Consider the following 13,651-nt stretch of genomic DNA (forward strand, 5'->3'; position numbering starts at 1 on the left):
TAGACAGTTAACCTTTATATTGTAAAGGTTATTTCATGTTCTATCTTTTCTAGTTCCACACTAAAGGATGTAAATGCAGTCCAGGATTTTTTTTCAGTTATGTAACAGAAAACACTTGAGAAAAAAAACAAAACTGCTCTCCAAGCCCTCGTCACTGTTACTGATCACAGTCCAGAGCAGGTAATTTGTATTTGTTTGGAGCAGCAGTGTGCGATACCAACAATAAATAATGTTTTCTTTTCATTCTGGCAGCTGTAATAGCACTGTTTTAATTGCGTAGCTTCAAATAATCAGGACACTGGTGTTTCCTCTGTTGACGCAAGTGGTGATGTTATTACCAAAACTGGCACATCTTTTAGGAACAAATCCTTATAGGTTAAAATATACCCAATTTTTTTTGGTTTTTTTTACTGTTAATGAGAAAAAAAAATAAAAAAATGAAAACTACGATTAACTATGTGAAGTTCTGTTGTTTACAAGAGTGTACGTATATGAAGAAAAAAGAAACGACTGAAAGAAAGAAAGGCTTTGTGTATACAGTTTGAATAGCCGTATGCATTAGTGTGTCCCCCCACAGCGTCTTAGCAGTGGCCCACACATTGCACCCCACAATGTACATGACTTATGTATACGGGTAGGTGGATGTGCCTCGGAGCATTTGAATGCCCTCACAGTTGAACCATTGTCTCCCAACATGTCAGTGCGAGTGGATGACTAAATCTCAGTGTGTGTCTTTGCACCAGGAGTTTGAAAACACGGAGGGAGAGGAGTACCAGGCAGATCTCTCCGCCCTGGCCTCGCCTTCCTCGCAGAATGGCCCCGAGGTTTACATCCTTCCCCTCACCGAGGTCTCCCTGCCTGTCTCCAAGCAGCCTGGCAGATCCAGTAAGAAACTACTCGACACCATCAGCACATAACACTTCTAGGCTATGTATTGTTTCCCTCTTTTACCCTCTCTCTCTCTCTCTCTCTCTCTCTCTCTCTCTCTCTCTCTCTCTCTCTCTCTCTCTCTCTCTCTCTCTCTCTCTCTCGCTCTCTTGCTCTCAAGCCACGGACATCTGTCCGTTGTGTAATGTATTTAGGAATTAACCTCCTATAGTGCTGCATAGCTTATTGTATGTAAAAACCGTAGCCCACTGGAGAGGAAGGAATCTGACCTTACCCTACTCTACATTATTTCTGGAGCTCTGTGTGTTTTCTGAAATGCATGATACATTGCATTAACAAGAATTCAATATGACATGTGTTCCTATTTCACCTGGTACTTGCAGTATCTAATGTCAGGTTTTCAAGCACACATCCGTATTATTTAGTTTGTATTCTATATCTGTGATCCTTCTCAGCAACACAGTCTGATTTCTTCAGGTCACTCTACATCAAACGCAGCACGTTTAACGTGTGCATGTGCATTCATATGATGTGTAAATCTCAGTTAAAGCCAGATCCTGGGTGCTCAAAGTGCCTCACCCTGCATGACTCACTGGCTGTCTGCGCTGCACTGTGCTCAGCCAGAAGGGAGGTGAGCTGCTGCTCAGCATCCCAGGATGCGAGCGCCCGCAATGATTGGACAAGGCAGCCTCAGGCTCACAGCCAATCGCTTCCCTCGACTCTGTCCCCCATAGCTACCGCTTTATGATTGGTCCAGGTGTTGCAGGGCGAGGAATGGATAAGTGGCGTAGGGAGAGATGCTGGTGGAGGGAGAACGTCTTCCTCCACTGAGTCAGGAGGAGGATGGCCTATGAGTCATTCTTCCTCTCTTCTGCGAACACAGTGAAACATGTGTTATTGTCATATTTACTTTTTTACGTGTTTGGGTATTGAACATACAGTGAATTTCTTTTCTTTATATTTTCTCTTTACTCTACTGTTACTTTCGTATGAAAGCAGAAATGTGAAAAGATCAGGACGATGGGAAAAAGCCTTCTATTTGAAAACTATGTGTTCTATATAGCTCACTTGTAAACAATCACTGGCAGCGCCTCCATACATATTAACGTTTTGCACATGTCATAAATTACCCACCCCCACACTAACGTACATGAATGAATGAGTCTTGCAATTACAATCGTAAGGAAAATACCAATTGTACACTTAACACACGGACCATGAATGGTGTTTTCTATATGAGCCCGAGCATCAATTGTACATCAGAACAAGCAGTACAATGTTTTCCATTATTCTCACAATCCTGTTTTTCCACTTGTTGCACTAATCTTTTATTCAGGAGGTCATGTAAAGCTTTCAAACCCACCACAGAGCCTTGATGCATCAATGTGAGTGTGTGAAGTGATTGTGTGTTTGTGTGTTTCATTCCACGGTCCCACCGATCCTACAGCCCCAACTGGACTCCACCAATCTTCTCCGGGAATGCCGTCAGTAGGACAGGAATGCACACTCACGCTCACACATTCCACATTTGGAATAATACCACTTCTTAATTTCTCTCTCTCTCTTTTTCTCTGTCTGGGAGTAAGAGTGTGTGTTGGTTGGTGGGGGGGGGGGGGCTCGGGGTTTGGGGTGGAGAAGTGTGGGTCTGTTATCACCGTGACAACCTCTGCCCAGAGATCCAGTGGAGAATGGGCCTTGTGTGTGTCTTCTTTGCGTGTGTGTGTGTGTGTGTGTGTGTGTGTGTGTGTGTGTGTGTGTGTGTGTGTGTGTGTGTGTGTGTGTGTGTGTGTGTGTGTGTGTGTGTGTGTGTGTGTGTGTGTGTGTGTGTGTGTGTGTGCTCGATGCACTGGGTACCAGGAGACACAGCGTGAGCGTGTGAGTGAGCAAACCAAACAATGGCCCCGTCTTAGGCCGGCTGAGCAGTGGGGGAGCATAAGGCCGGGCTGAAACGTCCATGGAACTCACCCGCGGAGGACTGGCATTACGGACAGAATACAGTGAAGGGTCTGTGACAGAATGAGGAGAGACAGGGGAAGGGTGGCGGCATGCACCAGGACCTAAGACCAGGGAGGGGTGGGCGGAGGGGTGGCTTGAGATAGGGGTGGCGAGTGTGTATGACAGAGGTCTTTTCTGCATCGGACAGAGCAATGTTTGTGTCATGTTTGGCTGAGGAATGCTGCTGTTCTTGGTGACAGGGGGGTATTATGTGGACCTTATGTCATTACTGGGTGTCTTGAAGCTGCACGTAGAGCTGGCGCGTCAAACGGCACACTACCAACATGCGTGACAGTCATATCAGGCGTGATACATGACCAGAACGTCTCAGCGCCCAGGGCAGAAATCCACCCCAGGACCACTGCGTCGACCTGTCGGCAGGCCGGCTCACTGACTCCAAGTTTCATTCTCCTTCTTTCTGCTGTAGATTTAGTCTGTATAGGAACCGGGGATTTTGCTATTGGCTCGACAGCTGGAGAGCTCTAGACGAGGACAGTATGTGTGTTTGTGTGTGTCCCAGTTGGAGGATGAGCGCGGTGCAGACGGGGAGAGGCAGCGTGGTGAGCTTGTTCAGCTGCGCAAGGGCTCGGAGGGTTAAATCCTGCCGAGGCTCTCACACACACACTGTGACCGTGGGCTCTCTTTCACATACACACAATGAGGCTGAGACGCCGGGGGCTGGGGCCCCGGGCTCTTGGTTCTCACACTCTGAACCAGTACTTCATCCCCGCCGGGGACTCGGACTCAGTCCCTGTCACGGTGCTCAGAGTGGCTGGCCGCTCCACTGCTCCATCATCATCATCATCATCTTTCCACTCACCATCAACATCTCCATTCTTGAAATATGAGGATCCAAGGAGGTATTTGATTTTGTGTGACTTTATAGGATTTGTGGTGTCTCTGTAGTGACCTTGGGTGTGGTGATCATTTTGAAGTAGAGAGTTTGAGTTCATTTGTCTTCAGACAAATTTTATTTATGAAAATGTCCGTTTATCGTTTGGCTCAGAGGGGGTGTCCTCGCCTTATCTCATTTTACGGTTTCCCTCCATCGTAAGGCTCCATTTCTATTCTGTATCCACAAACAATCCTCAACTTTCTATTTGTTTACTTTGCACAGTGTATTGAAAACCTTTCTTGTGAAAAATGTAGGGTTCTTTTCACTTAATCGCTTCTTTTCCAAATATAGCCGTCTTATTTTATCCTGACTAAAAGTAATCGTATGTCTTTGTTATTGTTGCCTTCCAGTCCAACTGCTGAAATCATCAGACCATGGCCGCCATAGTCTGCTGTATCTAAAGGAAATTGGACATGGCTGGTTTGGCAAGGTAAATAATGCACTCTTTTTTTCCGTAAAACATCCATACGGTCATTTTTGGGGTTTACTTGCTTTCACTGTTTCAACTGCATGTGCTTCACTGTACTCGTGCTTTCAGCTCCTTGTGGAATGCGAGGGTAATGTGACGATGATCTCACTCTAGCGAGGCTAATCTTTGGCACTTGGGTCAGGGTGTTGATTCCACAGGAGAAGAGGTGAAATTCCCAGTTGCGTTAGATTCCTTACAATTTACTGTACAGTACATGCTGCTGCAACACTTCCTGGACTTGTTCACACACCGTTCTCATTCGCGCTTTGTGCTGATCTTTCTTTCGTTTTTCAGTTTGCAGCTGCATGTTGATGCTGTTTGCAGTAAATTCCAGCCTCCTCTAGCCTAATCTTTATTCCAGTCTAGTTTAAAAGTTTGTCTCTGCTGTCCTTCTTGTGTGTTCCTCCTAGGTTCTGCTGGGTGAGGTCAATGCGGGCCTCAGCACCACCCAGGTGGTGGTAAAGGAGCTGAAGGCCAGTGCCAGTGTCCAAGATCAGATGCAGTTCCTGGAAGAAGTCCAGCCATACCGGTCAGTTCATTGAAACGTCAGGAACAGCACCCAATAGCAATAAACAGCAGGAACAGCACCCAATAGCAATAAATTACTGTAAATGATTGATCTGATTATTTATTGTATCTAGGATCATTATATATTCATACTTATTTAAACGTTGTTTGCTCTTCCAGAACCCTCCAGCACCCTGCTCTCCTGCAGTGCCTGGCGCAGTGTTCAGAGGTCACTCCTTATCTGCTGGTCATGGAGTTTTGCCCTCTGGTGGGACACATTTTGTTTATTCAGTCCTTCACACATACCTCATTCCCTCACTTGGTCTGTGTTGCTTGCAGTATTAATAAACAGTCAGGGCAGCTCTCACCCTCATGTCCTTTCTCCTCTCAGGGTGATCTGAAGAGCTACTTTCGCAGTTGTCGGGTGGCGGATTCTGAGACTCCTGACCCTTTGATCCTCCAGAGAATGGCGTGTGACATTGCCTCGGGGCTTTTGCACCTCCACAAGTACAACTTTATTCACAGGTACATTATGTCAGCACTGCTCCTTTTACTTTCATCAATCTGAATTCGAAAGCACTGAAAAGGAGGAATCCACCCGAATGGTCTGTGTAGCCCCCTGCTGGTCTCTCCCTGCAACAACATCCTGGTGCTGCCTGAGTACTTGTCACAAACTCCAGCATCAGTGATTTTGTTGCCGGGGGCGCGCCCCTCTCGCTCTCTCTCAGCCATGAGGTGGCGGCTATGGCAACCAATCAGTGAGTGCCAGGCTGAAAAGCTCCCTATTTGTGGAGAAGGTGAGATTGAAACTAAGTGACTTATTTTAGTTTGTCATGTGAGAAAAAAACTGGACACGTTATGCACATCATTATATCCATTTCACGCTAAACTTTAATGCCGTGGATACATAGAGTTATTCATAATTTGGAGCTTGTATACTGATTTATAATATACTGCTGTATGTATAAGCCATCATTCAAATTCAGCTGTAATAACAAACAAACAAAAAAATCCCAGAATGTAATATACTGATGACAATAAAAACAATACTGTGCTGATAAAAATTTGAACAAACACATTTTAAAACATAGTAATTAAGGGCAAATTCATGCACAATAGTTGCATTGTTTGACAAAAAGTTTTCTTTGCCCCAACAGCGACCTGGCCCTGCGAAACTGCCTACTAACCTCAGAAATGTCAGTTAAGATCGGAGACTATGGGCTTTCTCACAGCCGATACAAGGTCAGTCTCTTGTTACTCAGTCAATGTTACTAATTTCTTTAGACTGCTTTAAAAGCTACCAGGACTCAAATATGTTTTTTGTTTTGTTTTGTTTTGTTTAATCCTGCAGGATGACTATTACATAACACAAGACCAGATTTGGGTGCCCCTGCGCTGGATCGCACCGGAGCTCATAGATGAAGTTCATGGAAACCTGCTGGTCGTTGACCAGACCAAAAGCAGCAACATATGGTGAGATGTTTGAAGAAAGACAATTGTTTTAGATTTATTTTATACTATTGTAGATGTATTGAAGACAAACCCATCATTTTTCTTTTGTTTTGTGTAAGAGATGAAGCTCTTAACAGCATTTGTTATAACTTGGATAAATTCAGTGTAAGCAGATATCCAGGAACCTTATGATGTTTTGCTGTGATTTAGTTTAGCCATTATTGTGAAACTCTCAAGTAAATATGTAAATAACACACATATACTTAACATAACATCAAGAAGGTCATAGTATGAAACAGCTTGTCTGCAACATTGTTACATCTGGGATTTGCGCTCTGAGCACCATTAATGATTTCTCTGCCCGCTCCAGGTCATTGGGGGTGACTGTGTGGGAGCTGTTCGAGCTGGGAAACCAGCCGTACAGACACTACTCTGACAGACAGGTGTTGACATATGCTGTGAAGGAACAGCAGCTTAAACTACCCAAACCCCAGCTCCAGTTTCCCCTGGCTGACCGCTGGTGAGACATGCCTGCACGCCCACACGCTCAGTGAAACACACTGTACATATAAATGCATGCTGACAATCAGGAATGTATACTGTGTATCCTTGATGCCACATGAAATCCATTTTAGGCATTACTGGGGCTTCAAGGCTCACTGACTAATGAATTTCTAACTAGTCTGTGTGTCCTGTTTTTTTAAAACCGTTTTTCGCTTGTGGTGGTGCACCAGTCCACTGTAGCAATATTTGTCTTCGCTAGCAAAGACAGATGATCAATACTCCCCCTATTCTTTATGATCCTCTTGGCATCGACCTGAACCGAATCACCTCATTCATCTTTACCTGGGAAGCCAGCCAAATATAATTTTTCTTTTATTTCACTTTTTTCTAAATAGTTCATCACTGAATTAAACATGTTTGGTACCAACACTGAGAAGCCACACAGACACACAACGAAGAATTTAAACATCTTCCAACTGTGTTAGCGTCTGCACTGCACCTCCTTCATATACTCTTTATGTTATTGACTCGGGCCATAAATAAGTTCAAGATGTTGCTATAAAGTGCTGAATTCTAAAGTTCTCTTTATATTGCCTTGTTGTTTGTCTAGAATCAATTCTTTAACTTCTGCTACTTCCTCTCTCCTTTATTTTAAGAAAAAATACCTCAAGTGTTTCTCAGCTTATTTGTATGAAAACTTCAAGAGAGTAACCCACTTACAACTTTAGGTTTTTTTTCTGATTCCCTCCTCTCTGTTTAGGTATGAGGTCATGCAGTTCTGCTGGCTGCAGCCCGAGCTGAGACCCAGCAGCGAGGAAGTTCACCTTCTGGTCACATACTTGTGCGCTAAAGGCTCCAGCGAAGCCGAGGAAGACTTTGAGCAACGCTGGAACACCTTGAGACCCAACCTGCTTGGCAGCACCTCCCACACAGCTACATCCACAGCCCTCGTCCTGACCCCTACGCCTGCCTCAGCTGACGCCCCTAGTGCAGACCAAACCCAGGCGGTGGAGCTGGCCTCCTCTGCCTCATCCTCCTTCCCCCTCCTGGAGCACTTCTCCGACAGCTTCCAGTCTGACACGGGGGACGACCTACTGACTGTCACGGAGACCAGCCATGGTCTCAACTTTGAGTACAAGTGGGAGCAGGCCCGAGCTGAGCAGCCCTACTGCTCCTCCTCCACCAGTGGGCCCCTGGGTCAGGGAAACCCACACTACCAGGATATCTACTATTCGAGCAAAGGAAGCACCTCAGGGGGCTGCAAGACTGACAGCCATACTTCAAGCATGTCTCCATGCTATTATGAACCCGAACACCCGGGTGTGGTCCCAGTGTTGAGTGCCCACAGCCCGTCAGTCAGCAGTGAGTACTACATTCGCATAGAGGAGCCAGTAGAGTGCAACATTAACCTGGAGGACAGCATTGTGGACTACAGCCCAGGACTGGAAGCCAGCAATAGCAGATTGTCTTCCGAGAGTCGAACTGGTTCATCCATGGCACAGCCCAGTGCTTACTGGTCAACTGCTAACAACACCAGGTCCACTGCTTATGACTCTGATTCAAGTCCCACAATCCAACTAACCATGGAGCCCCTGCTGAGACATGGATCTGTCACCAGCCCTGTAAAGTTAGGCCATTCCCACAACTGCCTCTCATCCAATCGCAATGACTCAATCTACTGTGAACAGTCAGCAGCACTCAAAACACGCCGCCAATCCCAGCTGTCTGAGCTGGACTCGTCACCAGAGGCCCAAACAAACCTTATCCATCCAGAGGGGCGGTTAGAAAACCCACGTAGTTCATCACAAGCAGTTAGCAGCCCCAGTTTGGGCTTCTGCGATCCCTACCTTGAAGCGAACACCGGTCGAAGCCCGGTGAATGAAAGCTGCCATAGTATGGTTGGTCCCCTCAGAAAGACACTGCCCATTGTTAACCACATTGGAATTGATGTAGGAACGGATGACGGCCTGCTGTTGGGTCAGCGGAGAGGTGGGGAAATTGAGGATGACCTTTTCTCTGAGGGAGAAGCCACTAACTGGATCTCAAACCATTCAGCAAACAATAATAGTCTGAGCTTTGACAGCAGGCAGACTGGCAGCGGAAATGACAGCTATCTGGATCTTCACTCGAACACAACAGAATTATGGTCTTTAACCAAGGCCACCACCAAAACCTTCCACAGCTCCATGTCTTGTGGCACCATGGAGGGAAGAGGAGGAGACTCTGCTTGTAATTCCTCTAGCAAGCCCACTGACTTAGGCTCATACATTCACTTATGCGACAAAGAAAGAGAGGAAACTACATGTACCACTCAAGTGGAAAGGAACATAACTGGTGATAATGTGCGAAGTATTGATTCTCTTGCCGGCTCAATTATGAATACCAAAAGTTTGGAGGGTGGAAAAATGGAAGGAAAATCATTGCTTAATGGAGAGAGATTGTACTCTGAGATGACACCTGAGGCAAGCTACTTAAAATCCCCATCCTCTTTCAAGAAGCCTCAGACTGGTCAAGCTTTGTCAGATAAGCAGAGATGTAACATGTGGGAGGGGGTATCAGCAGGAATATCTTTTGATCTTAGTGACAAGCGGCTAAACTATGCAGAGATGTCGCAGGGCAGCAGAGTATTAGATTGTGGAGTTAGGGTCAGAGACTCCAGCATTTGCCTGGTTGAGCTTGGAGACTACAGTGAGGATGAGGATGATGACATGACAGATATTACGTCAGGGATCTTTGCCGATTTCAACCTCGACTACGCTGAGGTGGACGAGGAAGAGCTCAGCCCACAGAAGAATCCACAGGGAACTCCTGAATCTGTGGACACCATTAACCTGTTGTCATCTATGGCAAGCTCCTGTGACCAGGCCTTCAGCCCTGATCCCTTCAACACCCCCATACTTCCCAAATCCCTGGACAGTGGCTACGACACGGAGAACAACGAATCTCCAGAGTTTCTCTTCAAAGAGCTTGGAGATCCCCTGAGTGGCGAGAGTCCGAGGCTGGGTGGAGAACCGGACCTTGTTCTGCAGGTGGGTTTAGGACAGGGGCTCTGCACCTCCACAAACACCTCAGAGCTACAGTTAAAGGGCCTGACCGACAAGAACCCATACAGGGACTCAGCCTATTTCTCCGACTATGATGCTGAAAATGAGCGTAGTCCTCAGGAGGAAGGCAGTAAGTTCTTCACAGGCCCAGGTAACCGTTACCTCCCTGCTGAGAAACTGAGTCCTACAGGCAATGATCGACCTGGCGAGAAGCAATTCAACAACGGGGAACTTTTAACAAATCTGAAACACATCAAAAGTTGTGTTTTGGTGAATCTCTCAGAGGCTGACACCAGTTCACCTAATTCTTTCCCTACCCCTGGCTTGTCCATGCTATCACCATTTCCCCCGCAGATGGGCGGCTGCCTGACCAAAGAGTCTGCCCCGGCAGAGGACGACTTCGGGTTGGAGACTGAGCACTCAGGAGACGAGCCCTCCTCCGAGCTCAGCTCCTCTGTTGGGTCGGATCCCTCTTCCACTGTCCAGGAGGCCGCAGCAAACCACGAGGAGGGGAGCAGGCGAGCAGAAGGCTGCTCCCCTGTCAACTCGTTGCATTCTGGCTCCATCATTACTGACTACAGAGATAAGCCTCCCAAAGAAAATGAAAATGGTGATGGATCCACAGAGGAGGAGGATCTGCCTGAATTTAATCATGTCAAGGAGGAGACAAAGGACAGAAGGGAGGGCGTGAGAATACATGAGGAGGATTTTGAGGACATCGATGCAGAAGAATGTGGCTCACAGGACAGTTTATGTGAAGAATCCAATGGTCCTCTTGACCTATCCACTTCCTCATCATTGTTGGAACTTTGCGGAGAAGATGTAAGAGCTCCGCTGGAGCTGGCGGAAGATGAAGATGACTCAGATGACAGCGAGTCTGATGAAGAGTTGAGGACCTACAACATCCAAGACGAAGACAGTGAGGAGAGTGATGAGGATTTCACCACAGTGCCAGTGGTGGTCAGTGACTGCAGCAGGGCAAGACACCTCCGCAGCCTCCTGAAGATGCCGACCCTGCTCACCCAGTCCTTCTGTAACGAGCTGGAGAGGAAGAAAAAAGCTGTGTCCTTTTTCGATGATGTTACAGTGTTCCTCTTTGACCAGGTACGACATCTTGATAGGTCAAAGTTGTGCAATGTGTATCGTCTATTAACAATTAGAGTATTTAACATCTGTTTGTTCCTCCAGGAGAGCCCCACCGGAGAGCTGGCTGACTTTGCCTTCTCCTCAGATGTAGAGCCTAGTGAACAGGAATCTTCGGAGGAAAACACCTCTGAGCACCAGCCCCAACCTGACGCTGAACTCGAAGCTCAGTCCTGTAAAACACACTGTGGTTCTGAAGAAACAGACGGAAACAACTCAGAGGACGGTGAGAATACAAAATGCAACACATAGTTGATTTATTGTGGATTGATCATCATAGATGTGATTGTAACTATCTGTGTGCACTCAGGTGGGAGTTATGATTGGGAAGATGACCTCTCCTTTGAGCCACGTCCATCCTCACCTGACACCCTCCCTGACCCCGCCTCCCCACTCATATCTGTCACCAACAGTCCTGAGGCTCCTAAACCTACTGCTGTAGCACTGAACCGTTTTATGGTCTCACGATTCTCTATCACACACGTTTCTGACCCCCACATGGGCTCAGCAACAGGTCTGTATTAACTATTTTCCATACATACTTTAAACTGTAACCCAATGCTTTACATGATGGAGAAAGCTCTTAAAAATTGGTCGAAATTCTGACACTCCACCAAACATGATCTTACTATAATCGTTAATGGGTTTGAAACGTGGCTGTTAAAAGATGGAAATTTGCAGCTTGCATGCAAACAGCTTAAAATATTGGTGGTGTAAGCAAACATAGCCACGTGACACTCATATACCTGCTTGAACTACAAGCAAAATCAGGATTATTTTTTGTAACCATTTCATTGATTTATACATAAAGAGTCTAAAGATGGCAAGTGGAGAACAGAATTGAATGTAGTTTGAGAAGTTTTTATAATATTAATTTGTACTGCTATTAAAACTGGTCACAATTGGGAACTACTAACATGAAGTTTCCATGTGAGGTTTCTGTATGAAGCACAAAACATCTTATCTTTAGAAACTACATGATTTTCCAGTTTACACCTGAGCAAGTATTTTGTACTAAAAAACAAGATTTTGGGTGTCAAATCACTTTATGCTCTTTGATTATTATTCTCCATTGTAAATCTATGATATTATTTACTTGTGTCCAACAGGGAACAGTGAAGATAGTCCAAAAGATTGAATGCCCCGCGACAGTGAGCAGAAGAGGTCGATTCCTGGTCCTTCTCAAAACAGAAAAGCAGCATTAATATATCTAGATGTTTTACAGAGTTTTATTTTTTATCAACATTTGGGGCATCTGACCCTAGTGACCCTTTATGAGACAGTGCCTCATATTGTAGTGAAATACCCTGAATGATTTGCACACTGTTTTTTTTTTTTTTTTTTACAAAGATGGAGCAAAAGCTGCAGGAATGGAAACCGGATTGATGATGACCAAGAAAGTTGACACGTAGTTAAATCATATGGTTTGCAGGAATAAAATTCTTATCCTAGTTTTTACATGCACTATACATACAAGAGTAGTTATTTGCTCAATGCAGCATCAATTTTTTTCGGTGAACTTTTCTTTTCATTTCTGAATTTTAAAATGATCATAAAAGTAACGGGACAAAAAAATGTGAAATGACAGGCTTCTTAGCTGCCTTTTGTCCATCTGCTTTACATTGGTCCGGCATTTTCTGCTAATTTTAGACTGTTACAGCTCTCATTGTCGGAGCCAGAAAACAATGCTTGATGACTTGCTTAAAAAAGCTGCGATGGTTCATTTCCCCGCAAAAAGGTCTCTATTGAACAGTCATGGCTGGTGGTGATGGTCGTCAAAGTTGGAGGTGCTTAAACTTAATTTGTCCCTTAATCCAAGTCATATTCAAATCATATTGATTGTGGGACTCCGTGGATTCAATGTGCTATGTTAATAAAAACGTAATACAGGAGATCAGGGTGTTGCCACCTAATTATCACCACCACTCACTCTTGTTAATGAGAACCCATGTCTACAGCTCCCATATATCTGAAGCACTTTGTACAGGCTCTGTTGCTCTTCAACTCCCCTGGAATGAAATAACCGAACAGCTGAGATTCCCTAGTTGTGTCCACAGTGCCAGCGAACAAGTTTGCTTAATTTTGTGGCATATTAGTTTTGTTTATATTACATTTCATCAGCAATAGAATGACATCGAAGGGACGGAGAGGTGTTCAAACACAATTCAATGGTGTCAGTGTCAACATGCCAGTCATAAATGTTGAATGTCATCTTTATGTATCTTTTCTACGTACTGTATCTATTACATTTGTGCTGAATGCTCGGGTCTGAGGTGTACGAAAAAAGAAAGAAAAAAAAGACATTCAGAATAGGACATATCTGTCATACTGTATGAATCTTATATCAACACGTAGCAGGTAGCTTGACTTGAATTACTACTGCTGTATCGACAGCTCCCTCCCCTTCTCTGTCCTTCTGTAGCTCCAAGTGCCAATTCTGTTTCCTCTCACCTTGCCTTTTAAGTTCTGCAAGACGAGAAAACATTGCTAGTATTTTTGTACGAGCATTTGAAAAGATGCAATCCAGGATGATAGTCTCTTAAATTTGCCAAAGAGATATTACAAAGCCCATTGGCTAAAATGGCAGACGCCTTTGGAGAAGGTGAGGTGGGTTGTTCTATGCACCGGTAGTAACATCATTGCTGTTTCCATTCGTCCCTCACTCATGGCTGTTGTACTATCCCAAACAAATAAATCCAAATACTTTTTCCCTTCTTGTGTCCGTGATATATTAAACTGCAGTTTTCTGCCAAA

At 45.1% G+C, this 13,651-nt stretch overlaps 1 protein-coding gene across 2 annotated transcripts in view; it reads left to right on the plus strand.

Annotated features, from left to right (window-relative positions):
* aatka (apoptosis-associated tyrosine kinase a) overlaps positions 1 to 13,611 on the plus strand; it is a 33,296-nt gene extending 19,685 nt beyond the window's left edge. Inside the window, exons 4-15 of one of the 2 annotated variants that reach the window (XM_069702891.1) lie at positions 744 to 885; positions 4,129 to 4,208; positions 4,658 to 4,776; positions 4,935 to 5,022; positions 5,146 to 5,279; positions 5,912 to 5,996; positions 6,106 to 6,227; positions 6,577 to 6,726; positions 7,471 to 10,858; positions 10,943 to 11,123; positions 11,208 to 11,411; positions 12,007 to 13,611. In XM_069702891.1, the coding sequence (XP_069558992.1) occupies positions 744 to 885; positions 4,129 to 4,208; positions 4,658 to 4,776; positions 4,935 to 5,022; positions 5,146 to 5,279; positions 5,912 to 5,996; positions 6,106 to 6,227; positions 6,577 to 6,726; positions 7,471 to 10,858; positions 10,943 to 11,123; positions 11,208 to 11,411; positions 12,007 to 12,035 (4,722 nt within the window). In that variant the 3' untranslated portion in view covers positions 12,036 to 13,611. Of the gene's footprint in view, positions 1 to 743; positions 886 to 2,992; positions 3,744 to 4,128; positions 4,209 to 4,657; positions 4,777 to 4,934; positions 5,023 to 5,145; positions 5,280 to 5,911; positions 5,997 to 6,105; positions 6,228 to 6,576; positions 6,727 to 7,470; positions 10,859 to 10,942; positions 11,124 to 11,207; positions 11,412 to 12,006 lie in introns of those variants that run through there. The other variant, XM_069702892.1, reaches the window with a different exon arrangement.
* Positions 13,612 to 13,651: the final 40 nt, after the last annotated feature.

The sequence above is a fragment of the Brachyistius frenatus genome, unplaced genomic scaffold, assembly GCF_029030835.1.
Source record: "Brachyistius frenatus isolate BFR_SWC_R1_liver_20210118 unplaced genomic scaffold, ASM2903083v1 Contig_43, whole genome shotgun sequence".
Lineage (NCBI taxonomy): Eukaryota > Metazoa > Chordata > Actinopteri > Embiotocidae > Brachyistius > Brachyistius frenatus.